The 27,667-nt window shown below is 45.2% G+C and overlaps 4 protein-coding genes across 5 annotated transcripts; 1 reads left to right on the forward strand and 3 right to left on the reverse strand.

Moving 5' to 3' along the window:
* Nucleotides 1–26: 26 nt before the first annotated feature.
* LOC1274469 (L-dopachrome tautomerase yellow-f2) lies at nt 27–1,759 on the reverse strand. The gene is made up of 4 exons (XM_061645932.1): nt 1,482–1,759; nt 1,172–1,407; nt 326–1,102; nt 27–235 (listed from the first exon to the last, which is right to left on the reverse strand). The coding sequence occupies exons 1-4, from the start codon at nt 1,612–1,614 to the stop codon at nt 95–97; spliced, it is 1,287 nt and encodes a 428-aa protein (XP_061501916.1). The 5' UTR covers nt 1,615–1,759; the 3' UTR covers nt 27–94.
* Nucleotides 1,760–4,941: 3,182 nt separating this feature from the next.
* Nucleotides 4,942–10,500, forward strand: LOC11175712 (uncharacterized). Of its 2 annotated transcripts, none has more exons than XM_003436738.2 (5): nt 4,942–6,348; nt 6,428–6,576; nt 6,746–9,290; nt 9,363–9,466; nt 9,542–10,500. In XM_003436738.2, the coding sequence occupies exons 1-5, from the start codon at nt 6,268–6,270 to the stop codon at nt 10,167–10,169; spliced, it is 3,507 nt and encodes a 1,168-aa protein (XP_003436786.2). In that variant the 5' UTR covers nt 4,942–6,267; the 3' UTR covers nt 10,170–10,500. The 2 variants fall into 2 exon arrangements, with proteins under 2 accessions (XP_003436786.2, XP_061501918.1); XM_061645934.1 differs by having other exon boundaries at nt 6,431–6,576.
* Nucleotides 10,501–17,971: 7,471 nt separating this feature from the next.
* On the reverse strand, nt 17,972–20,900 carry LOC133391889 (mucin-2). The gene has a single exon (XM_061648511.1). It carries the CDS (start codon nt 20,785–20,787, stop codon nt 19,189–19,191), a length of 1,599 nt encoding a protein of 532 aa, XP_061504495.1. The 5' UTR covers nt 20,788–20,900; the 3' UTR covers nt 17,972–19,188.
* A 3,239-nt stretch (nt 20,901–24,139) lies between these two features.
* On the reverse strand, nt 24,140–26,999 carry LOC133391890 (TBC1 domain family member 5 homolog A-like). The gene is made up of 2 exons (XM_061648512.1): nt 25,344–26,999; nt 24,140–25,272 (listed from the first exon to the last, which is right to left on the reverse strand). The coding sequence occupies exon 2, from the start codon at nt 25,137–25,139 to the stop codon at nt 24,387–24,389; it is 753 nt and encodes a 250-aa protein (XP_061504496.1). The 5' UTR covers nt 25,140–25,272; nt 25,344–26,999; the 3' UTR covers nt 24,140–24,386.
* Nucleotides 27,000–27,667: the final 668 nt, after the last annotated feature.

Consider the following 27,667-nt stretch of genomic DNA (forward strand, 5'->3'; position numbering starts at 1 on the left):
CTGTTCTTATAACTTTCAACGATTCATTTGCGGTACGTGTGGAAAGAAACGGCTCTTTATCATTGTAGTAAAGTCGTGTATGTGCGGCAAGGTATTATGCACAGACTGTTCCAGCAACGGCACGAGAGGCCGATTGGCGCCAAATTCGGTAGTTCACTTCGGTCCGGTTCAGCTGGGAGTAGATCCAGATGGGCAGCCGATTCGAAATGACCCACAAATCACCGTCACTGTCAATCTGTTGTTGTTGATGATGATCATTGTAACGATTCAAAATTATTAAACTACTGTTTTCGATCAACATTCTTTTGTTCATAAAGTAACTTACCCTTAAATCTGCAGGATAAATCATTTCCTCGTTGTCCAGATGCACTATGCCGTGGTTTTCCGGTGTGAATTGCTTGTGCGTGTTCCAGCAACCAATCGCATTCCGGTTGATTTCCGCATAGAAAAGCACTCCCGTGCGCGGATCGTACGCGTGGCTCGAGCTTTGCGTGTTCGGTCCACGGGCGCCAAGATGGTGAAAGGCACGCCCGTACGCCCCACTGCCGAGCTGCGCCATCGTTTCGTTCTGTAGAATCCGATTCGACACGGCAATCTCACTGACGGAAGCCATTGCGTGCAGATACACGGTACGCTCGGCAGCGCTATTTTCCCACCGTCCACCGACCGCCACGGAAAAGATACCATCGTACCAGGTGAACTGTTGACCGGCCACATTGAAGTCACCGTACCGTGGTTCAAAGGAGAAGTAGTTGTGCTCAAACCGCCACATCCGTCCCTCGGTCAGTCCGTACACGTACAGCCGACGCCACTCGTAGTCGGGAATGTACGCGTAAGCACGGCCACAATCGCGATCATCGACGTCCACCTCGATGTTGGGAATGCCGTAACCAAACTCGACCATTTCCGGTGGAATTTCGAACCGTCGCACACTCCGATTGATGGTAAGATCGATGACCCACAGGGCGGGACGCTGCACCTGGCGGCCAGCACCGCCCGGATACTCGAGATATCCCGTATCAACGAACCAGAGCCGATCGCAACGATCCACCTGCGTGCGGTAGACAGAGATGATGCGTTTCGGGTCGGCGGTGAAATCCCTCTGTAATGGAGAAATGGGAGGATGGGTGAGTATAACACACAGCTCCAATGATTCTATAATGCCAATTACCCGCAGTGAGTTCACCAATAGGTTAGGGTACGGATCCAGCGTCGGATTGTTTGCCGATGGATTGCGTGCCAGGTCGATGACGTTCAAGGTGGCCGGAATGCCCGGACGGCGCCGTGGAATCGTAACGTACAGGAATCCCTTGTGATGGGTGACACCCATCGGCAGATTGCCATACGCGTTGAACGTGTCCTCATCGGCTGGGACAGAATTGGCCGTGAATACTACATTTTGCGATGCTGCAAAACAATTCGCACAACATAAAAACCTTGATGTACATACTTCAGAACTACCGTGCGCCGCTTACCCTTACCTTCGCTACTGTTACTGGACTTCAGCTGTGACCATTGATAGACGAGTTGTAGCTTTTCGGCTGACGTTATCCTTAGCTCCTCGCTAAATAAGCCTATCAGAAAGATTATGCCAAATACGGCCCATTTTGCCATTTTTGAAAAAAAAAAGAAACCGTAAAGCTGAACTGTTGTGATCGCGACTTTCACTAGCGGAATGATCCGAACAGCCAGCGAAGATGCTCGTTTTATAAAAACCTTATCAGTGTTCGTTAATACCGTTTCCCATCTGCTGTGGAACGGCTTCGAATCGAAACGTCTGACCTTAGACAGATTATGGGAGGTGGAGAGAATTTGTGTTTGCGATGGCTCCCTTTCGATGGAAAATCCTAGTAAGAAGATGGAAGCAGGAAGGCATGTGTGATTGTGGGCCTTTCTCAGCATTGATGCATTTCGAAGCATCTTATCGGAGCATCTTTTCGTAGCGAGGTGGGAAAATACCTTCAATGGCAGTGATCTTGTGCATAGTCTATGCTTCTTATTTGTAGTAATTTAATGTTATTTACAAACAATCACCTCACTGGAGTTTCAAGTACCAAGCTGTTACATATTTATTTCGCTCTGCGATAACGATTCTATACGAAAACTTATAGTTTGGTTTTATCGTTGCATATACTCTATTGTCAGCTATGTTTCAAATGGGGATTTTTTTTAAATTATTGCAGCTGTTCTAAAAGAACGCTTCAAACACGTTGCACGTTGAACCTTCGATGTAATTATTGGTGCAGTAAAATGTGCAAGGGGTTCAAAGTGATTAAGGCCGGAGGACACTGTCCGTACTCGCTAGTGTAATTTTGATTTTCACTAGCGCATCTGGCGGCAGCTGGTGGAAGCTTTTTTAGGTCATCGAGGGAATGGTCGTGCCGGATCTGAAAATTAAGTAGTTTTTCCATCGTTTTTTGTCATGAAAATGGATGCAATGCGTACAGGACATGTTCATGTACCTTTTACAAAACATTTACTGTCCGAATTAAGTTAAAAACATAGAAAAATAACATATTTTCTGAAGCGGCTCCAAATTGTTTGGTAAAATGCTTCCACCAGCCGCAGCCAGATGCGCTGGTGAAAATTGAAATTACACTAGCGAGTACGGACAATGTCCCCGGCCATTATGTGATTTTGTATCGCTATGCTGCTCTTAAGGCCGAGCTACATAGATCGTACTTCGTAGTGTAATTTTGATTTTCACTAGCGCATCTGGCGGCGGCTGGTGGAAACTTTTTTTATTCATCGAGGGAATGGTCATGCCGGATATAAAAAATAAGTAGTTTTTCCATCGTTTTTTGTCATGAAAATGGATGCAATGCGTGTAGAATATGTGCATCTACCTTTTACAAAACTTTTCTCCTCCTATTTAAGTAAAAAACATGGAAAATTAACGTATTTTCTGGAGCGGCTCCAAATTGTTTGGCAAAATGCTTCGGTCAGCCGCCGCCAGATGCGCTAGTGAAAATCGAAATTTAACTTGCGAGTACGGTCAATGTAGCCCGGCCTTTAGGTAGGTTGCTGATAAATATAATTGGAAAGGATACATGATACATTGCTTCGTTCGTTTCGCTTCATGGCCTAAACATGGTTGTAAATAAATAATTATATAAACAAATGCAACGTAGATGCGCTGGCTCCTCCTGGTCGCCAATTGGAAATCGATTCCGTACCTTGTGCTCCCGTTACAATGATTTTCTTCCGATGTACTTCACATGTCCTCCTCCAAGCTTCGTGAAGTGTTCTTGTTCAATGCCACAGCCTGCCTTACGGCAAACGCGTAGAACATTAGAAATAAAATCGCTTTATATAGCCGTGTCATTTATAACCGCTAAACTTTAGTGTGTTAAATGACATATAATTGATCCGAAAATTACCAAAGTCACAAAATTAAACCCATATTATCAACCGCCTTTCGACAAACTTGGTTGCACACGCTAAAAGCATTTGGAATGTAGTATAATCATCCGAGGAATACGATTTTTTTGGATCTTGTCTCCACGATAACGGACTAAACCTCACATCGATATCCAAGGACGTACGTTGGTGTCTTCACAGTTTGTGTTTTCTCCGTCCGAGAAGTCTTCCGTCCCTTGGTAGCTTTGGGGCTGTGACTCCGATCCGATTGCGTGGTATTAATGTCAAAGTAGAAAATAGAGCTTTTTATCCGTCTTTATGGTTTTTATGCCGTCAACAAATAAATCTCTAGTGTATTATGATGTTTAAAATAATATTTAATCACTCCGTTTGACTGCGGGTTATTAAACACAGCCGCAATTCTGTCCAGGCATGAGTCTTCTCTTGGCGCCATCTAGTGGTGAGTAGCAGTAGTAAAAAATGCATTCAAAAATGCATAAAGGCCGGGGGATACTGTCCGTACTCGCTAGTGTAATTTCGATTTTCACTAACACGGCTGGTGGAAGCTTTTTTTTGGTCATCGAGGGAATGGACGTGCTGAATCTCAAAGCAAAGTATTATTTTCACCATTTTTCATTGCGATAATGGATGCAATGCGTGAAAAACATATGTATCTACATTTAACAAAACTTTTCTTCTCCGAAGTAAAAAACATGGCAAAATAACATTTTCTGAAGCGGCTCCAAAATGCTTGGCAAAATGCTTCAGCTAGCCGCCGCCAGATGCGCTAGTGAAAATCGAAATTACACCAGCGAGTACGATCAATGTAGCCCGTCCTTAACAACATCGTTTAAGCCGGCCTGGTGGTACAGTCGTCAACTCGTACGACTTAACAAAATGATCGTCATGAGTTCATGCCCCGAATGGAACGTGCCCCCATACGTAGGACAAACTATCCTGCTACTACAACATCGTGATCTATACTAATTGAAACTAATTTATTATGAGATCTGGGTGTAATGAGGCCGTTAGCCTATACGATAGACGGGTACGGGTTCAATTCCCATCTGGACCCGGTACTCAATAGCAAATGCTTTTAATAATATGACTGCTTTCGTGTGTAATAGTTACGCTAAAGAAGAAGCGGAGAAGTATCTCGTGCAGGGTAAATTTTAAAAAGCGATGCATTCTATTCTTTTGCTAGATACAATGATTTATTTCTAATGTTGAACAGTTTCGTTGTGTTGGCGAATAAATTGTTTTCAGGAGAGTTTTGGATAAATAACTGTACCATTTTGACCTACACACACATGTACTGTTTATGTTTGCAAACAAGAAAGACAGTGCATAGAGGAAAAGGATATTCCGTTTCAAGCCTAACCCTAGCCATCGTCTCCTGGTCACGTTCGCTCATCATCTGCAGGCCAGACGCATCCGCGATGAAAACGAAACACACAGCCCGCAGGACACCGAAGTGCACGGCACTTACGCCTGCCCGCAGCTGCATTTGTGCACCGTAGCTGTTTGTAGGGTGCGAGGGAGGGTCCTCCGCTGTGCTTCCTCCGCTCGTCCACCGGCATAATGGCCATTTTTTGCCTGCACTGATTTGTAGTTCTGTTCTTTCGTTTTTTTCTCCTTCTTCTCGCCATTCTTAGCCAGAGGGTTTGTTTATTATTCACTCTTTCTCCCACGGATCTTCTGGGCCATGGTTCTGAGCGATATGTATCGAAATGGGACAAACAAATGTTTGGATAAAAAGGTCATACACATACACCCGTACATACATACATCAATCAGTCGTGGGCTTAATTTGCCAAGACGTAAAACAGGGCAGAGGCAACAAGGATGGATGGACCACTATGGACCGCTCGGATTACATCCATTCGCTTTGGGGTGCGTATGGGTGAAGAAACGAACGGCAACACACAAACACACAGACAAAACCAAAGGAAAGGATGTAGTTCACCCGCACCCGCACCAGCGGACTCAAAACGAGCAAAGGAAAAGCAACAAAAAGGATCCTTTTTTCGACAGAGAGGACCGTTCGGCGGTCGTTCGCCATTTACGGTGCCGTAGTTGGATGTTAAGGATAAGCGAAAAGGGACAAAGCAAAACAGGACCAACAACATCAAAACGGCCAGAGTGTGTTTGTGTTGAAATCACAGCAGTCTGTTCCTCGCTCTTCGATGCACATGCAGTTGTAGCAGCAGCAGCAGCAGCAGCAACATCAGTAGGCGAGCATTTCGTGTTGCAATCGAAAGCATTAGTGCGCAGTCAACACAGTCAAATCGACTAATTAGAGGAGCAAGCGAGTTTCGAATCGATTCCATCCTAGTACTTTGGCGGGTCTTTAAACAATCCTCTGCTGGCGTTGAGAGCGGACAACTTGAGCCTTACGCGTACCTGTGCGATTAGCGTTAGTGAGTGTATGCGTGTGTGTTATTTTCAAATCGTTCGTTCGTTCGTTGGCGGTCGGTCGGTCGGTCAGTCGGTCAGTCACTCGGAGAGCGCTGGTAAAAACCCCAGCAATCGATTCCGGCCAAAGTAACGTTGGGTTGGGTGGTTTATGTGGGTCCTTCGACGGACTTCAGCGGTGTGTAGCGGTTGTATAGCAGCGCGCAAACGACACCCAACAGGTCCCGCCCAGGATTGTTTGTGACGGTACGGTACGGCGTCACCGTTTGCGTGTCATGTGGTTCCTGCCGTTTATTTTTACAATCGCATCGAAACACTCCCGGCGCGTTTGGTGGTTGGCGCCTTGCTAGCAACGGAACGAAAAACAACGCGTTCAGTCGCTCGGACGGCCTTGAAGAGTGCAGTTGGCCGACTACTGGCAGAGGAGTCTAGGTCCTGTGACTGTGGGAATGTTGCACTGAACAGGAGAAGAGTAATTATCACAGAAGAGACATGAAGCGGTCCTACAAAACGTTAATAGGACCGGTGCTATGGTGGGTGTTTTGCTTGGCATGGATCGAACGATCGTTAGCGGTGAGTTATCTGCCCTTTTTGCCAAGCACGTTAGTACACAACAATCAATAAGGTTCGCTTTCTTTGCTTTGCTTTCCAGCAGGAAAAACCAACGTTTCGCATAATAGCGCCCGAGTTTATATGTAATCCGACCCAAGGTCATGGCAGCACACCCGACAGTGCAGCGGCCGGTGGTGTCACCGGTGGGAATTTCACACAATCTGCATCCGCACGCAACCTAACGATCGGGTAAGACACGCTTTGGATTGGAGCGTAGGGTGGGAATGATGAGGGAAGGTGTCCTTGCGGCGCAGAAGCGCATAAATTATTGATTTCATTATTGAGTGCCCACTGCTTCCTGTCACTTTCTCCTCGCAACCGTGCCTTACTGTGCGCTAACCCATTTTTTCCGTGACAGCTTTCAGACGAATGGCGGGCAGCAGCTGCACTACCGGGTGAAAGCGTACTTTACGCTGCTGGGCGACACCGGATTCATCAGCCAGCGGCATACGGTCGGGCTGAGGCGGGCCGTACGCCAGCTCGAGCAGCGTGTCCGGCGCGAACGGGACGTGATCGCGCAGCGCGGACAGATGACGATCGGTACGGACGAGCTGGTACCGGGCGTAGTGTACACGTTCGGCGTGGTCGCGCTCGATGCGGCCGGCGTGGAGAGCGAGGAGCAAAACATCACTATGACCTACCGGGACGCGGACCAGGGTGCCTCGTTCGAGCACGGTGGGTCCACGCGGGGCGGTAACGACGTGTCGCTGGTAATGCTGGGCGCCGAGCGGACGTACGCGGACGTGGACTATCTCGTGACGGCGCAGCTCATATTTTGTGTCCGGCGGGTGGATTACTTCTATCGCTGGACCATCGCCGAGGACGGGGGGCGCAACGACAGCGAACCGCTGGCGGTTGCGATGGAGCGCTCCAAGACGCTTACCGTGCCGGCGGGTACGTTGCTTCCCGGCCAGGCGTACGACATCGAGGTGCGGGTGTATTCGACGTCCAGTGTGGATGAAATGATTGCGAGGGCACACATGAAGGTGCGCGTTTTGCGCCGTGTCCCAACAGCTGTGCTGTTTCCCGTCGATGCCGTGGTCGGCATTGATCAAACCGTGCGGGTGCGATCGTACGTGTCCGGTGTCGAGGAGGGGATGGTGTGGTCCTGCCAGAGCACAAATGCGGGCGGCAATTGTGACGACACGTTCGAGGTGAGCGATGGCGAGGCATTGGTAACCTTCTACAAGGAGGGTCAGTACGTTGTGCAGGCCTCCATTGCCGGCGGGGAGGACCGGGAGTCGGAACCGCGGTGGACGTCGCTGTTGGTGGTTCATCCGAAGGTTACACCCGCGGTTCGCGTGCTCCAGTGGTCTCAGTATCCGGCCGTTGCCGGGGAACCGTTCGAGCTGCTCGTGAGCGTGGCCGGACTCGTGCGGAACTGCTACTCCAACTGGACCGTGCTGAAGGAGGAGGGCGGCTTTGCGTATTTTGATCCCGCGCAGCTGCCGAACGGCCGCACCTTGGGTGGTCTGTTCATTCGCGATGTGGAGGAAAACTTTCTTGCCGAGCTGGTGGACTATGGAAACGACACGGTCGTGAAGGATGTGCCATTGTCCATTCCGGGTCGATCGCTTACCGGACCGTGGAAGGGGCTGGAACCGAACGCGCGCTATAAATTGCGCCTGGAAACGGTTTGCCCCGAACCGATCGACGATAGTAAACCGGGCGGACCACAAGCCGCACGCGAACCAATCAAAAGCCACTGGACGTTCGTGCTGGAGACAAATGGAGCACCGGAAGCGGTGCTACCGATGGTGCTGACCCCGGAAGCGAATGGAACGGCCCTAGACACCGTGTACAAGCTGGCGACCGGGATCGCGAAGGACACCGAACCGGACTACCCGCTGCGATACAGCTTCTGGTACGTGGCCGACGGTGTGGACGTACACGTGGCCACCTACTGGGAGATAACATCAGCCGAAACGGTTCTTCCGTACAGTAAAACTGGTTGCATCGGAACGTACGCGGTCGTGTGTGATTCACGCAGCGCCTGTTCGAAGATCATCGGTCCGGACGCTTGCGTTCTTCCCGGGGCTGAACCATCGGCGGAAGCTGTACTGTGGGCGCTGGAATCGGTGGAGGCATTTTTCGATCGGCTCAACTATCGCGATGCGTTGAAAAATGCATTCGAGCTGCTGATAACGCTGCGCAACCGGCACTCGCCCCAGTACGACGGCGCGTACCGCCGGTTCGTCGAGCAGTTGCAGCAATCCATTGCGCACATCCGCAAGGTGTACGCGGAAACGGCGTACCTGTCCGAGGCCGCAATCCAGGAGTTCATCGTGCAGGCAAAGCCCCTGCTCGATCTGGAAGAGGCGAACAATCACGCGCTGTTTGAGCAGTTGCTGGAGCTAATGGACGCGTCACCAAGGCCGAAACGCTCCGTACCAGCGCCCTCAATGGTCGGAGGTGCGACCAAACTCAACACCAAGCTGCTACTGATGGAGAGCTTAACTGTATCGAAAAACGTGTCCGTTGCGCGGCAGGCACGTACGAGTTTGTTAAGCTTCGTGCATCAGGCCGCCCGGAACTATTGCGCGCTCGAGCCGCACTACGTTTTTGTGGGCCAGCTGCTTACGCTGGAGGTGAATCGCTACCGTAGCGTTGCGGAAATGAACGTTGGCCACGTGCCAGTTCCAAACCACGTGCTGCTCAGCATTCCCACCGGCCGCGGCCGGCTGCTGGACACCTTCCCCGAGACGGAGTATTTCTGTCTGGGGCGCGTATACTACGCCCGCGACCTGTTTGTCGAGCGGGCCGAGCAAGCGCACGAGCTGGACCTCGGCTTCTACGAAGCGTTCGTGCTGTCGGTGGAGAAGGGCGGCATGTGGACGCTGGTGGACTGGAGAAATGACTACTTTCTGTGGTCGCTGGACGGACGCCGGCTGCCTAATGTGACGGTATGTATGGAGTGTTGGAAGCAGCAACCAACCAAGGGCGGTCACTAACTCAACCTCTTGCAATGTTTTCAGTGTCAAACGTGGGGCAACGGTGTATGGAGCGGCAGGGACTGTACTACCGTCGAAACGGCCACGGATGAAGTGCGGTGTAATTGTACCAAGCTAGCATACCTTAGGTGGTGACCTCGAACGATAAGGAACTGTGAAAGGCGATACTTAAGACCCTGTTTATGTTTAACTTCTGCTTCCAGAATCTCAAATGAAACAGAACCAGCCCCAATCGATGAGTCGAGTGGATACTCATCAACGGAACCCTATGCAATGTTCTCGACAAGCGGTCTCCAGACTACAGTGGCTCCCGAACAAGGAAACACTCCCATTGTGGTGAGTTCGGAGCCCGATTTAATGTCTACGTCACCAGCAACAAGCGTGCGCCCGAGCGTGATTACGTCCGATGTTGTAACTGCTACCGAAAGCGATATGGTGACTCTGCCAGACAACGCGACCGAGCGTACGGAAACTTTTCCTATCGTACCGTCACCGAACACGTCCATCGCACACCAGAATGGACCGAGCGCTCTTCTTCAGGGCGGTAACGAAACCGGCCCCACCAACAATCACACCAACCGATCGATGGCGGTTTCTTCGCTCGGATATACGGTCGTTGGAGCACTGGCTGTTGCTGCGCTAACGCTGGTCGTGATAACCGTAGCGTACCGGAGGCGCAAAGCCGTTCTGCGTCTGGCCGATGAGCTACAGACCGTACCGTCCAGAGCACGTACACAGCCGTCGCCGCACGTGCGGTATGCTCGGTTTCAAGATGAGCACAATATGACCGGCGACAACGTGTCCACCATATCGGACGTACTGGCAATCTAAGGCGGACCATTTGGGCTGTGGTTTTGAGTGTTAATGAACCGACCTGCGTTTAAGCGTTCTCACGCTTTCCCACCAGAAGTGATCTCAAGATATCTTTACACCTCACCCTGCTTCTATTATCCTACGACCCATTGCATGTGTGTGTGTGTGTGTAGTTGCCACTTTTGTGATTTTAGCGTAGTTTATGCATGTACAATTTCACAACGATATATGTGAGCAAAGGCAATAATCACGTTATATTTGTAGAAGCTGATATATTTTATGGAAAAGTAAATTCTTCGTCGGTTTTGGAGGCAATAAAATACAAGAACATAAAAAACAAGCAAACAAATACAGAGTTTAGCAATAATTTCTTAACCTGTGGTGGTGTCGATGTCTCCTGTAGTCTTAAATTTGTCGATGGTGGTGTAATGGGTTAGGCGATAGCTACGGTCGCCATATGATGAGCGTACAGCTGTACCTCAAGTACCGTCGCGGTAGGTCAGTTTTTACTGACATGAGCCGAGGTGGAATAACACTTTTGTTCGAAGCGGACTTTTCAACACTTGATCGTCCAGGCGATCATAGAAACCTTTAGGAGATATGCTACAGTGGTTACATTGTTCGTAAACATATTCAGACTCTTCACTCAAACGTTCATTTTGCTCATTTTGGCAAGCGGCGTTCCCGTTCGAGTTACCATTCTAAGTTTGTAATTAAGGTAAACGTTATGTTAGCCACACTCACATCACTTATATTCCCAGGGCATTTCATACAGTTCCTCAGAAAACTTATCGGACAATCTTTTTCACTCATCGTTGAGGACACTCTTTAGCTATGCTCCTGTGAAAAATTACGCTGAATTAAAATATGGAGACAGGACACTAGAGTGGAAGTGGTCTAGTAAGACGAGTTAAGAACCTACGCGATTGCAGGAAAAAGGCCGTGTTGAAGTTTCGACATGGTAGACAACATACGGTGCGTTAGGAAGAGCAATCGCGCGTACTGCAATCTGCCTGATCAGCATCGACTATAGAAAAACACAATGGAACTGTAGTTGATAGGAAAGGATACCTACGGTAACCAGCTACAGTGGCTAGGTCTGTCTGTCCGTGCCAGCAGGAAACCGAAGTGGGATGAGGGAAAGCTCGGTGGGTTACCGAGGATATGGTCGTAGTCAGGCCGCGCTGTCCCCCCCCATATCTGTTCCAGCCACTGGGCGACCAGACGCAGTATCAAGGATAGGGGTCTCAACGCAGACATCCCCCGATGAATCCTCGGGCCCACGGAACTCGCCACACTCCCCACCAGTGCCCTCCCTCCGGCTAGGATTACAGCGGACCAAGTAGTCGAATCTGCCCCATAAGTTGGTGAACTGTGAGGTAGTTCTGGCCTTTCCACTAAGGAGACGGGCAGACTAAGAACGGCCCGGTGATGCTATCAGCACTCGACTTAATACCAGACAACTCCGCTATAATGACGTCGACTGACCAAGGATGGCTAAATAATCGGACAACCGACTTCTTCTTCTTCTTCTATTTTGCGTAACGTCCTACGCGGACAAGCCGGCCTATTCAGGCTTTCAAGACTTAATACATTACCATGCAGCCAGGGAAGTACCAAATCGGGTATTTAAAATTTCGGGAAAAAATCCACGGATATTTACCGTATTTTTCCGTGTAGATTGGGTTTTTTCAATCGCGCAACAGCTAGTGGGAGTTTTTACACATTGGATGTAATTGGTATCTACACACTTAAAAATATTTTCCGACCTCGGTTAAATCAACTGCCGAAATCTCTCGGCTCTGATATGTTTTACTGATATGTCAGTGGAAAATTTCCCATTGCCGATCCGTCAGTTCCATTTAAAATTGAAATATAAGTTAAAGAAATATTTTAACCGAAACTCGATAACACAACATGCCGATTACGTACGTTAACACTGCTGTCACCGAGGTCATCCGTCAAAATAACCGAAATTTCGGTTTTACTTTTTGAGTTAGTCGAGGCTTCTTTTTTGTATCTGTCATTCATCTTTTTGCGAATCTCGTGATACAGAAACCTTTCGGTGTGATTTTGTGAAGTAAAATTAATAGTGTGCATAATAAATGAAAATATAACATTCAGCGTGAAGAAACCGAGCATCAGTAGCGTACGATCGGGCACGGGTGGGGCTAGGAAGCTCTGTTAACGCACGTAGCCAGTGCACATAAGATCGTCGCTTGGAGCAGTCCTTATCCAAGGATTACCGGATTCTAGTCCGATTGGACCATCCTTTGCAGGTCCGTTCGGACTTCCAGGTTTCATTTCCAGTCACCTTCACGAGGTAAGTATCCAAATACTCGACCACGTGACGTCTAATCAGGGTTCACTCAGGATTGTTTCACCCTGCCCGCTTTACAGAACCGTATCTGTACCGGTGCCCGCTCCATGCCCGGCTCATCTTCCTGTACCTGTACTACATCCAAACTGTGTACACCTGTGGACTTCAGTTTTGACAGTTGTCAACATAGCGTGTCTACTGCTATCGCTCCGCATTTATCCGCTGTTTTATTGGTGTATTCTGGTTTTGCTATAATCAACACGGGTTTTAGTGTGTCCATAAGTGTAGTCTCGTGACCCTGCCATCGTGTTCCTGACGAGAACCACCGTGTTCGCGATATATTTGGATTTTATTTGTGGCTCCTTCGACGTTCATCTGCAGTGGCATCTAAAATGGAGGATGTGTGTTATGCATGTTCGGAAGCACTGGGCCCGGTTGAAGGGTCAATTACGTGCCTATATTGTGAGGGTACATACCATCTGGCGTGCACTAAGGTGCCTGTATCGGTCATCGACGAAGTGAAACGGATGGCCTCCCTGCACTGGAGTTGCATTGGGTGTACTAACGCCATCGGGAATCCGCGTAGCAAGGCGATCAAGGGCATGGGTATGTAGGTTGGGTTTCAGGCAGCCCTCACAGCTGCTGTTGATGCCATGAAGGCTAGCTTGGTCCCACCGGTAATACAGGAGATTCGGGATGGCTTTGCCGGAATCGCCACGGCCCATTCGGCATCCTTGCAACATAGCAATCAATTGCTCCCAGATGCACTACCAAACGGAAAAAGACGTAGATTATTTCGTGATGCAGTTGCATCCTCAGATGCCGTGTTTGTTGACAGTGCAGCAATCTCAAACGTCACAAATACAAACAACACTCACCGGATCGATCGTCCTTCACTACCACCAATAATCACAGGTACTAATACAACCTCCGCTTCAATACCAACTGTTTCACAGACACCAAGAACCGATTATTTGTGGCTGCATCTTTCAAGGTTGGCTGCGTCCGTCACCATAGAGCAAGTTGTCTCGTTGGTGTGTTTGCAGTTGGACACTACAGACGCAATTGCTTTTAGTCTGCTAAAAGCAGGAACGGTTCCTAGCCCATTGAGTGCTGTATCGTTCAAGGTCAGAATCCCTGCTGCCCTTCGTAGTAAGGCACTTAACGCAGCCTCCTGGCCGGTCGGGCTCGGTGTGCGTGAGTTCATCTCGCTCCCGCCGCGATCTCTACATTCACGAACACAACACACGAACACTTACACACCGATACCGCAACAACCCCGTAATCAGCAGACACCGGCACCACTACAGCCTCGCACTCAGCACTCACCGGCACCACAGCAGCCTTGTACCCAACGCAATAATCCCCACAATAATCCGTACTCACCTGCACATATCCATGAACCCGCACGAACACAAACCGAACAATCACCAACCGATATGAACTGCACTCTCCCTTCACCCACTCTTCCGTCCACGTCACGTTCAAAAACACTTCAAACTACACTGGTTCAATTTTTTCCGAAGTAACCGCACTACAGCAGCGCACCCATATTTTGCGCATACGGCTCGAGCAAATCCTTCGACAACAAACACAATACACTCACCTTCTACGATAAGCTCGCTCAATTGCAACACCACAGCGCCTACTAACACTATGCAACAAGCACCCACTGATCGAGCGGCTTGTATCACTGTGTACTATCAGAATGTGCGTGGCCTGCGTTCTAAAGCCGATGAGTTCCGTTTGTCGGTTCTTGAGACGGAATACGATGTATTGGTACTCACTGAAACTTGGCTCGATCCCTGTATTCCCACCGCTCTCCTCCTAGGAGATGAGTATCGTGTTTACCGATGCGACCTGGATGCCACTAACAGCTCTCACTCTCGTGGGGGTGGTGTTTTAATTGCATGCAACGTTTCTCTCCTCTCTTATGTGCTTCCTACGTTGCCGCAACTGTTAGAACTCACTTGCGTATGTATTCAGTTATGCGACCACCGTTTGTTTATTGCCGCTGCCTACCTGCCTCCTAACCAAAGCATGAATGAGGAGAAAATATGTGCATTGATCGACTTCGTTGCTAATATCAGCACTACTCTTGGTCCGAGAGACAGGTTCATGCTTATTGGTGATTTCAACCAGTCTACGCTATCGTGGACATCGGCATCAGAGGAAAATGGAGCTGCTTTTGATTTCTATGAGCCTCATGCACGCTCCACGCGCAGTGTCCAGTTCGTTGATGGTTTGCATCAGAGTGGACTATACCAGCTTAACTCCAATACTAACTCATCGGGGCGAATACTTGACCTAATTTACGCAAATTGGCCAGCTGCATCTACATGTTCTACAATACGTGTCTGTGAATATCCCCTTACTACTATCGACGAACACCACCCTCCGCTTGACTTTGACTTGGACAACGTAGCCCCAGTTACGATCGCTACAGCCATTGATGCTGATAAAAGGCTGAATTATGCTCGTGTTGACCTTCCAAAATTGGAGCGATTGATTTTATCTTTTGACAATTCTTTTAACTGTTCGGACTATTCAACCATTGACGATGCCACAGAGGCTTTTTGTGAGTTCATGAGATCTGCTATATGTGAATGCACTCCTGTTAAAATTCCTCGTCGTGGACCACCATGGGCTGATCGCACACTAAATGCATTAAAAAAAGAAAAAAGAAAAGCCTATTCTGATCAACGAGCAGAACGAAACAGCACGTCACGTCTTTATTACAACAGAGTTCATTCTCTCTATCGCCGATACAATAGATCCTGTCACCGAAGTTATTTGAAACAAACTGCACGTTCCCTCTGCAAGTACCCTAGGCGCTTTTGGAGTTATATGGACAAAAAACGAAAATCTGCTGGGCTACCAAGCATTATACGTTATGACGGTGACAGTGCCTGTTCCCTGCCAGAAATGTGTAAATTGTTTGCCTTGCGCTTCAAGGACAACTTCGCTTCTCAAACTACTGGTCCAGAAGATGTGGCCGATGCTCTCTCTAACACACCTGTTGGTGCACTGCTCCCTATGCTACCAGTCATCACTGTCGATACGATCATCTCTGCCATCAATCGTGTCAAATCCTCATATACCCCTGGCCCAGATGGTATACCGGCCGTTATCCTAAAGTGGTGTGCTTCTGCGCTTGCTCCCTCGCTGATGAAGATTTTTAAGGAGTCCCTGAGGTGTGGAACCTTTCCTGCCACTTGGAAATCTTCCTGGATGACACCCATCTACAAGAAGGGCTGTAAGAATGATGCTGTAAACTATCGTGGCATAACCTCACTCAGCGTGTGTGCAAAGGTGTTCGAAATGCTAATCTACGAGCCATTGTTGGCCTCGGCCTGCAACTATATTAGTGTGAATCAACATGGTTTTGTACCCAGGCGATCTACAACGACTAATCTACTAGAATTTGTTAGCAAATGCCATAAATCTATCGATAACGGTTTACAACTAGATGCTATTTATACGGATATCAAGGCAGCATTCGACAGTGTATCGCACTCCATCTTGCTAGCGAAACTCGACTTACTTGGTCTCCCAAACCCTATGATAATGTGGCTTAGATCGTACCTTACAGATCGTCAATATTCTGTGAAGTTAGGCCCGTACATGTCAAGTCCAGTACATGCATCTTCTGGAGTCCCGCAGGGCAGCAACCTGGGTCCTTTGCTGTTCCTTCTTTTCATCAACGACGCGACATTGATCCTTCCGGCTGATAATCATCTACTGTACGCAGATGACGCGAAAATTTTTCGTGTTATTCGTGAACCAGAAGACCACGCCCGACTGCAAACTTCCTTGCATGAGTTCCAGTGTTGGTGCAACCGTAATGCTTTATCCCTATGCACACATAAATGTGAAGTCATCACTTTCAGTCGTTCTCGCTGCCCATCATTGTATGAATATGCGCTTGATGGACAGTCCTTGGTGCGAAAACTATGTGTTAAGGATCTAGGTGTTTTGTTCGATACAAAACTATCATTTAAGGATCAGCTGGATCACGTAGTAGCCACCAGCAATAGAATGCTAGGACTAGTTATCAATATGACTCGCGAGCTTAACGATATACCTTGCACCAAGGCGCTCTATTGCTCACTTATCCGGTCGTTGATGGAATATACAAATATCGTATGGTGGCCAACTGCAGCGCGTCCGTTAGCTCGATTGGAATCAATCCAGCGCAAAATTTCACGATTTGCACTTCGCTCATGGAACCAAAGGCTCGATTACCGGACTAGGTGTTTACTACTCGGGCTACCCACCCTAAGTGAGCGAATACGAAAAGCCAGGTTGTCGTTCATCACGGGACTTCTCGACGGCCGTATTGACTCTCCGTCACTACTGGCTGCCATCAACCTGTACGTTCCGGCCAGGCCGCTCCGGACTCGGGCAATGTTGGCCCTCGACGACCGTAGAACGCAATTTGGCTCCTCTGACCCGTTCATACTTATGTGCCGTGCTTTCAACGCAGTCAGCGACGCTTTTGAGCCGAGGATTTTGCCAACTGAGTTTAATGATCGTGTTTCTGTGTTAAATTTGGTTCCATAGTGCACATTTTTATGTTTTATGTTATTGTAAACCAATGTAAAAAACTCATTGTAAAACATTGCTAAAATGGTTCGAGAGGGCATTATTGTCCATCGATAGACAAATAAACATAAACATAAACATAAACATAAACCATCTGGTGTTGTACCGGCGCCCGTCCCTGTGGTTCCCACCCCACCACAGATACAGATACGACGGTGGCATCATGCTGCAGAAGATGTACACCGGCAATCATCATGGGCTCAGGTTATGGCTATGGCAGCTGCTATGACTATGACTATGGCTCAATAAATAATTGTGTTTGTTTGTATTACCCAAACTAACTTGTTACGCTAACTTGATAAAACCACAAAAAAAGATTGTTTTTATAGTTAGCTGAAATCTCGGATTGCTCTAACCCAGGGGTCTCCAAACTTTTCAGTTCGCGGGCCGCATTGCTTCACAATAAACCTTGTTGAGGGCCATTTTGACGCTACCTTTAGAATGAGTCTCGTTCATATCTCGGTTTTATAAGAAAATACTATTTTTTTTAATTCAGGAGTAACGGTCCAAAAAGGCCGTATTGCTTAAAAAGAAAATACTATTGAAATATATCAAATTTCTGCAGCTTTCTTTTATTGAATATTGATTTTCATCTTTCAGAAGTAAAAAAAAAATCAGTTAGAAAAGAAAGCTATTTAATTTAACCTTAACCCAGTCCTCGCGGGCCGCATTAAGGGCTCTTGAGGGCCGCATGCGGCCCGCGGGCCTTAGTTTGGAGACCCCTGCTCCAACCGAAAATCTCGGTTAAACGTAAACGTCAAAACAAAATGTCATTTACATTTTTAACCGAGATTTCGGCAACCAAGATCATTGCCGAAATCTCAGTTGTGCAGATCTCGGTAAAAAATTACCCGATATTCGGCTTTTTTTAAAGAGTGTATATTAGCCCAAACTGTATATAAGGATATCGAAAAGTCTATTTTATGCAAACTTTGCAGAAATATTTCCAATTAAGTGATAAAAAGCATTACAAATTCATTTCAATCGAAAATACCCAAGATTTACCCGGGTAAAAACGAAAAAGGGAAAAACCCGGTCAAAACCCCAAAAAAAAAACCGGGTAAAACAGTATTTACTCCACGATACAACACTGCATCACTGGCGACAGATGCGTACTAAATACATAGAAAGGGACGAAAGGGTTAGCTTGTGCGACAACTAGTTCTCCCAGAATAGGACCAATCAGGAAGCGGTTCAACCAGGGTCAAGTTCGCACAGCTGTTCGTGAACAGGGCGCCATCGCGAAACGCCGTTAGTTGCAAATTAGAACGCGGAAAGAAAGCACCAATTTTAAAACTGCTTGAATAAACGACAGTTTTTAAAATTATCTTTACCGTTTGCGACTCAATTCATCGAGTGCTATACACGTAGCAACAGGCTGGAACCCATGAATACCAACTACCCAGTTAATTATAGCAAATTTAGCATGCATTAGTATACATCGGACCTAATTATTTTACAGACAGCAACTCAAAATGTAACACAGCGTGATGGTCCGTATTTTGGCTGAAAGATATTAAAGATATTAATTGATGGTTAATAAAAAAAACATACTTGAAAATTTATGTTTTCGTATTTGTATTCTGTATTTATACTCAAGAAAGCCACAAGAACGCAAAAGCGGAGTGTTGATCATATCAAGATTGTCCCTTCTGTAAGTACGCATCTGGGATTGGATCGGATCATCAAATAAGAGTTTTCGGGATCTTTGAGTTCCAGGGCACTCGGCAGATTCCTAACGGTCCTTGACTAGTTCATATAAAAAAAGTCAAAATGTAATTTAATATTATATTAAAAGAAAGTTATCTGAATATGAGGCTGTTCGTATAACAAGTGAGTTACTGGAAATACATAAATTAGTTATGCATAGTTAATTATATCTAAAGAAGAAGCTGTAAGTTAATTATAATAAAGCCCTAGAGGCAAGTAAATTTTAATAAAACAAATCAAATAATGCACATGCTGGATGCTTCGCTTTTGATGGAAATGGAAATCATGCTCGCATTAATAATCATTGCTGCTCGTGACTGTTACAACACGAAGAAATTTTACAATTCATAAGGTTTTTCAGCATTCCTGTTAAGCAGAAACTGAACTGAACTGTACGATGCACTAAGGTCGAGGTGTTGCTCTAGTGGGTGAAGGTACAACCCTTGTGGTAGTTGGAGTCGTTGTAGGTAGGGTTCTAGTTGTTGTTGTTGTTGTAGATGGAGTTGTAGTAGTTGTCGTTGTAGGTGGAGTTGTAGTAGTTGTCGTTGTAGGTGGAGTTGTAGTAGTTGTCGTTGTAGTTGGGGTTGTAGTAGTTGTCGTTGTAGTTGGGGTTGTTGTAGTAGTAGTTGTAGGTGGAGTTGTAGTAGTTGTCGTTGTAGGTGGAGTTGTAGTTGTTGTTGTTGTAGTTGGGGTTGTTGTAGTAATAGTTGTAGGTGGAGTTGTAGTTGTTGTCGTTGTCGGTGGGGTTGTAGTTGTTGTCGTTGTCGGTAGGGTTGTAGTAGTTGTCGTTGTAGGTGGAATTGTAGTAGTGGTAGTTTCCGTGGGAGTTGTTGTAGTGGTAGTTTCCGTGGGGGTTATTGTTGTAGTGTCAATGGGAGTTGTAGTAGTAGTTTCAGTTGAGGTTGTAGTGGTAGTTTCCGTGGGAGTTGTTGAAGTGGTAGTTTCCGTAGGGGTTGTTGATGTTGTAGTTTCCGTGGGGGTTGTTGTAGTGGTAGTTTCACTTGAGGTTGTAATGGTAGTTTCTGTGGGAGTTGTTGTTGTAGTTTCTGTAAGGGTTGTTGTAGTGGTGGTTTCCGTGGGGGTTATTGTTGTAGTTTCAATGGGAGTTGTAGTAGTAGTTTCCGTGGGGGTTGTTGATGTTGTAGTTTCCGTGGGGGTTGTTGTAGTGGTAGTTTCACTTGAGGTTGTAGTGGTAGTTTCTGTGGGGGTTGTTGTTGTAGTTTCTGTAAGGGTTGTTGTAGTGGTGGTTTCCGTGGGGGTTATTGTTGTAGTTTCAATGGGAGTTGTAGTAGTAGTTTCCGTGGCGGTTGTTGATGTTGTAGTTTCCGTGGGGGTTGTTGTAGGAGTAGTTTCAGTTGAGGTTGTAGTGGTAGTTTCTGTTGGGGTTGTTGTTGTAGTTTCTGTAAGGGTTGTTGTTGTAGTTTCCGTGGGAGTTGTTGTAGTGGAAGTTTCCGTAGGGGTTGTTAAAGTGGTAGTTTCCGTGGGAGTTGTTGTAGTGGTAGTTTCCGTAGGGGTTGTTGAAGTGGTAGTTTCCGTGGGAGTTGTTGTAGTGGTAGTTTCCGTGGGGGTTATTGTTGTAGTGTCAATGGGAGTTGTAGTAGTAGTTTCAGTTGAGGTTGTAGTGGTAGTTTCCGTGGGAGTTGTTGTAGTGGTAGTTTCCGTGGGAGTTGTTGATGTTGTAGTTTCCGTGGGGGTTGTTGTAGTGGTAGTTTCCGTGGGGGTTGTTGTTGTAGTTTCTGTAGGGGTTGTTGTAGTGGTTGTTTCCGTGGGGGTTGTTGAAGTGGTAGATTCCGTGGGGGTTGTTGATGTTGTAGTTTCCGTGGGGGTTGTTGTAGTGGTAGTTTCCGTGGGAGTTGTTGATGTTGTAGTTTCCGTGGAGGTTGTTGTAGTGGTAGTTTCCGTGGGGGTTGTTGTTGTAGTTTCTGTAGGGGTTGTTGTAGTGGTTGTTTCCGTGGGAGTTATTGTTGTAGTTTCAATCGGAGTTGTAGTGGTACTTTCCATGGGGGTTATTGTTGTAGTTTCAGTGAGAGTTGTAGTAGTAGTTTCCGTGAGGGTTGTTGATGTTGTAGTTTCCGTGGGGGTTGTTGAAGTGGTAGTTTCCGTGGGAGTTGTAGTAGTGGTAGTTTCCGTGGGGGTTGCAGTACCAGTAGTTTCCGTATTGCTTGAAGATATTGTTGTTATCGTTGAAGTTGAAGAAGTGATGGATGCAGTTGTAGAAGATGTAGGAATGATGGCCGTTGTAGTTGATATTATAGAGGTGGTTGTTTTTGGAAAACATGTTATACCATGATAACACAGCTTGTTATTTGCCATTAGGGGATAGGGACAGTAACAATTTCTCTCAGGCATTTTTGAGAGAGGATGTTTAGTTTCGTAATTTTTACCAACAACATTCCAAGGGCGAGCGAGAGAAAGCCAAATGAAGTACTCTGAAATGAAGAAATCTCTTATAATGGTGACATTGTGTAAGATCTTTCGTAATGCGATCGATCTATCTTACGATATGACTGTGTTGATAGTAGTGCTTCATTTGGAGCTGCGTAATTTGATTGATAATCTCGAACGTCTTGCTGAGTACAGAGTCGTTTCCCATAAGGGGGGTGCACTGAGGTTCTAGGTTGCGGCGGATTAAAATATCTTTTTTTGCGTAAATTTCGCACACTGGAGATTGCTTCTGGATACTTTGGAACACATGCATTTGCGGTGTCAGTAACAGTCACTTTATTTGAGAATGATCCACTAAGTTCTTCACACTCTAGTTGGCTATTTGTAAGCGATCTGTTCGCCAAAACTAACGTCAATAGCAGCAGGATGATCACACCAACAAAACAAGTAACACGCTTTCTTCTATTGCACCGTTGTATGCACGTGTATGCTAATGAACTCATACTCGTATTGCAAAGCAGCCATCAAGAGCGTCAACGAAAAACTCATGTCTACAAGCATGCGACATGCCTTTATAATAAAACTCAAGACTCTATCACAATGTTGCGGTATCGTTTCAGACGTGTCGACTAAATACGGAAGTTTCGCCATAAATAACGTTCTGGATATGAAATTTTCAGAAGGATATCGCTGCTAGTTTTTTTTTAAATGAAACTACGTATTTTTTAAGCAAGAATGATATTCATGTCAGCCGTCTCATGGTACAGTCGTCAACTCGTACGACTCAACAACATGCCCGTCATGGGTTTTAAGCCCCGAATGGAGCGTGCCCCCTCTTAATTGAAGAGAATAGAATTGTGTACTCTTAAATTAAGATATAGCGCATAAAAAATCGCTTACGCTTATCCACATTCTACGATGTTCCTCCTTTATTGTCGACTCGGATAGTTGGTGGTGGTTGGCGCTAACCTGGCTGGTAGCGGCGTAGTTTTTGCGAGCCTTTCTCTGGCGCGGTATTGTTCTGCGGCTGAGTGCTTTGCTGTCTCGGGCCTGCTGGTGGGTTGTGCTAATTACCAACTATAGGCTAATCACACCGGGGACGGCTATCCTCACGCCCCTTTTGACCTTTTGGACGGACTAAAAGGTATGGACAGTATCCATGTCTGAGAGGCGTATGCGATTTCTACTACTATATAGGGGTAATCGTCCGTCGCTTTATGTTCTTTGAGGTGAACTGCTTTCTCAGACTATAGAATGACCGGTTGGCGCGCAACTCAGTTTCTATGCTATTGTCGAAGATAAAGTGTTCTTCCGTATGTTTGGACTTGTTGGAAAGGCTGCTGATGTTGCCACCATCCTTGCCTCATTTATATGTAAATCGATGTTCTCTGCACGATCCCTTGGTAGGCTTTAGCTATATAGGAGAGCCGCAAACTAACGATATCTGTTGTTGTGATCATAGCAACCTTGCTAGCTTGAACGGAGTGTAGAAGGCTTTAGTTAAATAGAGAATAAATCAGGCTGAATTTTCCTTTCGTACAAACAAGAAGGTCCAACATCTATATCATCAGCCTATGCCAGGATCTCGGTTGACATGCAACCCGGCCTTCCGTCTTCTTTGAATAGTGGACGCCTCCTACGCTTCCAAGCTAACTAAACCTATTTCACGCTACGTACGTTTATAGGATTTTAAGGCAAATAATTAAAGGACTTCCCGCAGTTATTATAGAGACTTATAGAAGTTGGTTCCCGAAGACACCACTCTCGTATCCCGCTCTAGCGTCAAGTTGAATAGGAGACAGGCAAAACCGTTACCCTGGCGCAGACCTTTGATGGTAGCGAAAGACCATGATAATTTTCCATCTACCTTCACCTGGCAAGTGGCGATGGTCATAGTGATTCTTACTAATCTTATCAGTTTAGCTCGAGTTCCATGAGCTCATTGCGTCGTACAGTTTTACCCTATATTACGTTTATTAACTAAGATTCCGTGGGTGCGTGACCGTCCCGTTCGGCCGCCAGTTTTCCAAGAGATCGCGATCGTACTGAGAGGCATTTCGCCCTAAAACGCCTCTGGTGGATCATAGTACACATTATAACCATAATATTTTCATATCATAACTATTAGGCCCGGGTCTATGAACATGTTGCGGGAACATTTGTTGCCAAATCGTATGGACAAACTGTCAAACTCATGTTGCGGAAACATTTTTGTTGCAAGAGAAACAAATCGATTTGTTTCATGTTTATTTGTTGCATGAACATTTTTGGACTTGTTAGCACACCAAAACGGATAAAAAATAATTTCAACTTGATTTTAAAATGTTTTTGTGAGTGAATATGTGCACATTTTAAGTTGATCCGTAGTAGGCTTCACTTTCAGTCCAATGAGGTGTGTATTTGTGTGATATTTTCAATGCAATGTAGTTAGTGGACCCGAAAAATTGGAGTTTTGTATATGTTGGGGTCTGTTTTATGTTTTGCCTACGTTGAGGCTGTTTTAGTGTAAAATTTTCAGTGCAAAACGAGAACGATAAAAAATTTGGACTTAGGCGGCGCCCTGTTTTCCTGTCTGTTGGTTACCAAATCGAACATGTTTCAAACGTCCGTCAACGACAATTGAGTACGTGACGCTGACATGGATTTTGTTTCAGTCTGATTTTTTAAAGACATTGACAGTGACATTTTGCAGCACTGCCTATCGTTCCTGACGGACACAATCTTATCCGTTCCCAACTGACAAAAACCCGCTCAACGGTAGTATCTCATTCCGTTAATTCAAATAATATATTAATCCAAACAGTATAATTTGATGTGAGTAAAAACGATTCGAATTATCAACCAAAATCCCCTCTCCCAACTGATATCATTTTTCTTCCGTTTCGTGTGACTGTGATGTCCAAGTGCTGGTGTAAATAACGTGTAAAGTTTAACAACTTCAACCATGATCAACAGCAGTACACAATGGAAAGCAGTGAATGCGGTGAAAATTTTCCAATTTATTCACATTATACGTTTTGAAGATAAGCTATAATTTGTGCAATTTATGATGTATTTACCGTGTGTGATATTATTGCTTGCGTATCTTTTTAAACAGATGTATTTACTTAGACAAATGTCTTAGACTGAGATTGAGCTATACGATGAATTACCGTCCAGGTGCCCTAGTGGGTCGGGGAGTGGGAGTAGTTCTAGTGGGAGTCGTGGGAGTAGTTCTAGCTGTAGTCGTTGTGGACGGAGTTGTTGTGGGAGTAGTTGTCGTTGTAGTTGGAGTTGAAGTAGTGGTCGTTGTAGTTGGGGTTGTAGTTGTTGTCGTTGTAGTTGGGGTTGTTGTAGTAGTAGTTGTAGGTGGAGTTGTAGTAGTTGTCGTTGTAGGTGGAGTTGTAGTAGTTGTCGTTGTAGTTGGGGTTGTTGTAGTAGTAGTTGTAGGAGGAGTTGTAGTAGTTGTCGTTGTAGTTGGAGTTGTAGTAGTTGTCGTTGTAGTTGGAGTTGTAGTAGTTGTAGTTGGGGTTGTAGTAGTTGTCGTTGTAGTTGGGGTTGTAGTAGTTGTCGTTGTAGTTGGGGTTGTTGTAGTAGTAGTTGTAGGTGGAGTTGTAGTAGTTGTCGTTGTAGGTGGAGTTGTAGTAGTTGTCGTTGTAGTTGGGGTTGTAGTAGTAGTAGTTGTAGGAGGAGTTGTAGTAGTTGTCGTTGTAGTTGGAGTTGTAGTAGTTGTCGTTGTAGTTGGGGTTGTAGTAGTTGTCGTTGTAGTTGGGGTTGTTGTAGTAGTAGTTGTAGGTGGAGTTGTAGTAGTTGTCGTTGTAGTTGGGGTTGTTGTTGTAGTAGTTTCCGTATTGGTTGAAGATATTGTTGTTATCGTTGAAGTTGAAGAAGTGATGGATGCAGTTGTAGAAGATGTAGGAATGATGGCCGTTGTAGTTGATATTATGGAGGTGGTTGTTTTTGGAAAACATGTTATACCATGATAACATAGCTTGTTCTTTGCCAGTAGAGGAAAGGGACAGTAACAATTTCTCTCAGGCATTTTTGAGAGAGGATGTTTAGTTTCGTAGTTGTTACCAACATCATTCCAAGGGCGAGCGAGAGAAGGCCAAATGAAGTACTCTGAAATGAAGAAATCTCTTATAACGGTGACATTGTGTAAGATATTTCGTATTGCGATCGATCTATCTTACGATATGGCTGTGTTGATAGCTGTGCTTCATTTGGAGCTGCGTAATGTGATTGATAATCTCGAACGTCTTGCTGAGGACAGAGCCGTTTCCCATAAGGGGGTTGCACTGAGGTTCTAGGTTGCGGCGGATTAAAATATCTTTTTTTGCGTAAATTTCGCACACTGGAGATTGCTTCTGGATACTTTGGACCATATGCATTTGCGGTGTCAGTAACAGTCGCTTTATTAGAGAATGATCCACTAAGTTCTTCACACTCTAGTTGGCTAAATGTAAGCGATCTGTGCACTAAAAAAAACATTAGTAGCAGAAAGATCACACCAACAAAACAAGTAACACGCTTTCTTCTATTGCACCGTTGTATGCACGTGTATGCTAATGAACTCATATTGAAATCGCTAACCAGCCACCAAGAGCGTCAACGAAAAACTCATGTTTACAAGCATGCGACATGCGTTTATAATAAAACTCAAGGCTCTATCGCACTGCTGCTGTATCGTTTCAGACGTGTCGACTAAATACGGAAGCTTAATTATAAACAATGTTGAGATATTCTTCGAACGATGTCGCGACTATTTTTTTGCATGTACAGTATGACCTCACTGGTTGGGATACGTTGGCGCACCAACTAGTGGTTTCTCACTCGATAGTTCTGTTGTTAGACAGGCCGAGAACGTGATGAATAAAAACGACACAGAAACATTTTCCAGAAACCTTAATGAATCAAACTGAAATTAAACGCGTTACACTGTTTCTAGGTGATGTATAAAATTTCTGCTACAATATTAAAATTTTCTTCTGTAGTGTGGTGTTCTTATGCAGATCGCTGGATAAAACAAATAGAAAAAGTACAAAAAAATATGACGCGACATGCTATACGTCTTCTAAGATGGCCGAACAGTTCTGAGATTTCCTATAGAACGAGGAAAAGGCGAAAATGATGCGCGAAGACTTCTTAGTAACATAAATATTCACGTACCAAGAGATTCTTGAAGACATAATAGTTTTGTACAAGTGGAACGTCACAATACAGGGTTTTCGAGGATTATATAGACATGTTCAGCGAGTTGTAGATTCGCTCAGGCATATAATAGACTCTTTCAGCGAGATATAGAATTGTTCTGAAGTAGGCGTTGACATGTTCGGTTATACTGTAGAGCTTTATACTGTTATGTGGCGTTGGTGACATCAATCGCCTCGAAGCCATTCAACGGAGAATCACCAGGTACGCGGTTCGACTCCTTCCATGGCAATCCCACCCCGCTCGGCCCTCCTACCATCAGCGGTGTCTGCTTCTCGGACTTGAACCACTCTGCTCTCGACGTAAAAACGCCCAATGCCTTTTTATATTCCAGCTCCTTAACGGAGAGATCGATTCCCCGGCATTACTAGCCAGCATCAATTTGTTCGCTCACTGTCGGATTCTTAGATCTGATTTCCATCTCCGTGTACCGCGTACCCGCAACAACCATAGCCTGGGACACCCTATTATACGTATGTCCCTCGAGTTCAATGAAGTGTTAGATTTGTTCGATTTTAGTATGTCTACATCTACTACGTTCAAGGAGAAATTGCGTCTACGTCACATTTCATGTTTGCTTATAACTAGAGGTCTATTTATATGCTCCTTAATTTAATTATAAGGTTGCCGATTAGACACGGTGGTCCGTCGGTTATATATGAAATAAATAAATAAATAAATAAATACTGTTCCCAATTCAATACATGGTCCCATCACTTTGATTTCAATTTAACGACCAACGCATTTAAAGAAAACATTTTATTAATTTTCAATTTTGGCGACACTGGATCATAATAATAAGGATAATAATAATAATAATGATAATAATAATAATTGTAATAATAATAATGATAATAATAATAATAATAATAATAATGATAATAATAATGATAATAATAATAATGATAAGAATAAAAACAATAAAAATAAAAATAATAATAATAATAATAATAATAATAATAATAATAATAATAATAATAATAATAATAATAATAATAATAATAATAATAATAATAATAATAAAGATAATAATAATAATATTAATAATAATAAAAAACATTAGTAATAATTATAATGTTAATAATAATAATAATAATAATAATAATAATAATAATAATAATAATAATAATAAAAATAACAATAATAATAATAAAAATATCAATTGGGTTATCTCGTTGCATACAAATGCATTAATTATTCTTCCAAAATTCCAATAACCTCGAAACTTTTCTGTTTCCATTTACAATCGCCAGAGAGCTTGGTTGGAGAGAGAGCCAGAAAGGGGTATTATACAAGGTATATGAAT

Source organism: Anopheles gambiae, chromosome 2 (genome assembly GCF_943734735.2).
Source record: "Anopheles gambiae chromosome 2, idAnoGambNW_F1_1, whole genome shotgun sequence".
In the NCBI taxonomy this organism is placed as follows: Eukaryota; Metazoa; Arthropoda; class Insecta; order Diptera; family Culicidae; genus Anopheles; species Anopheles gambiae.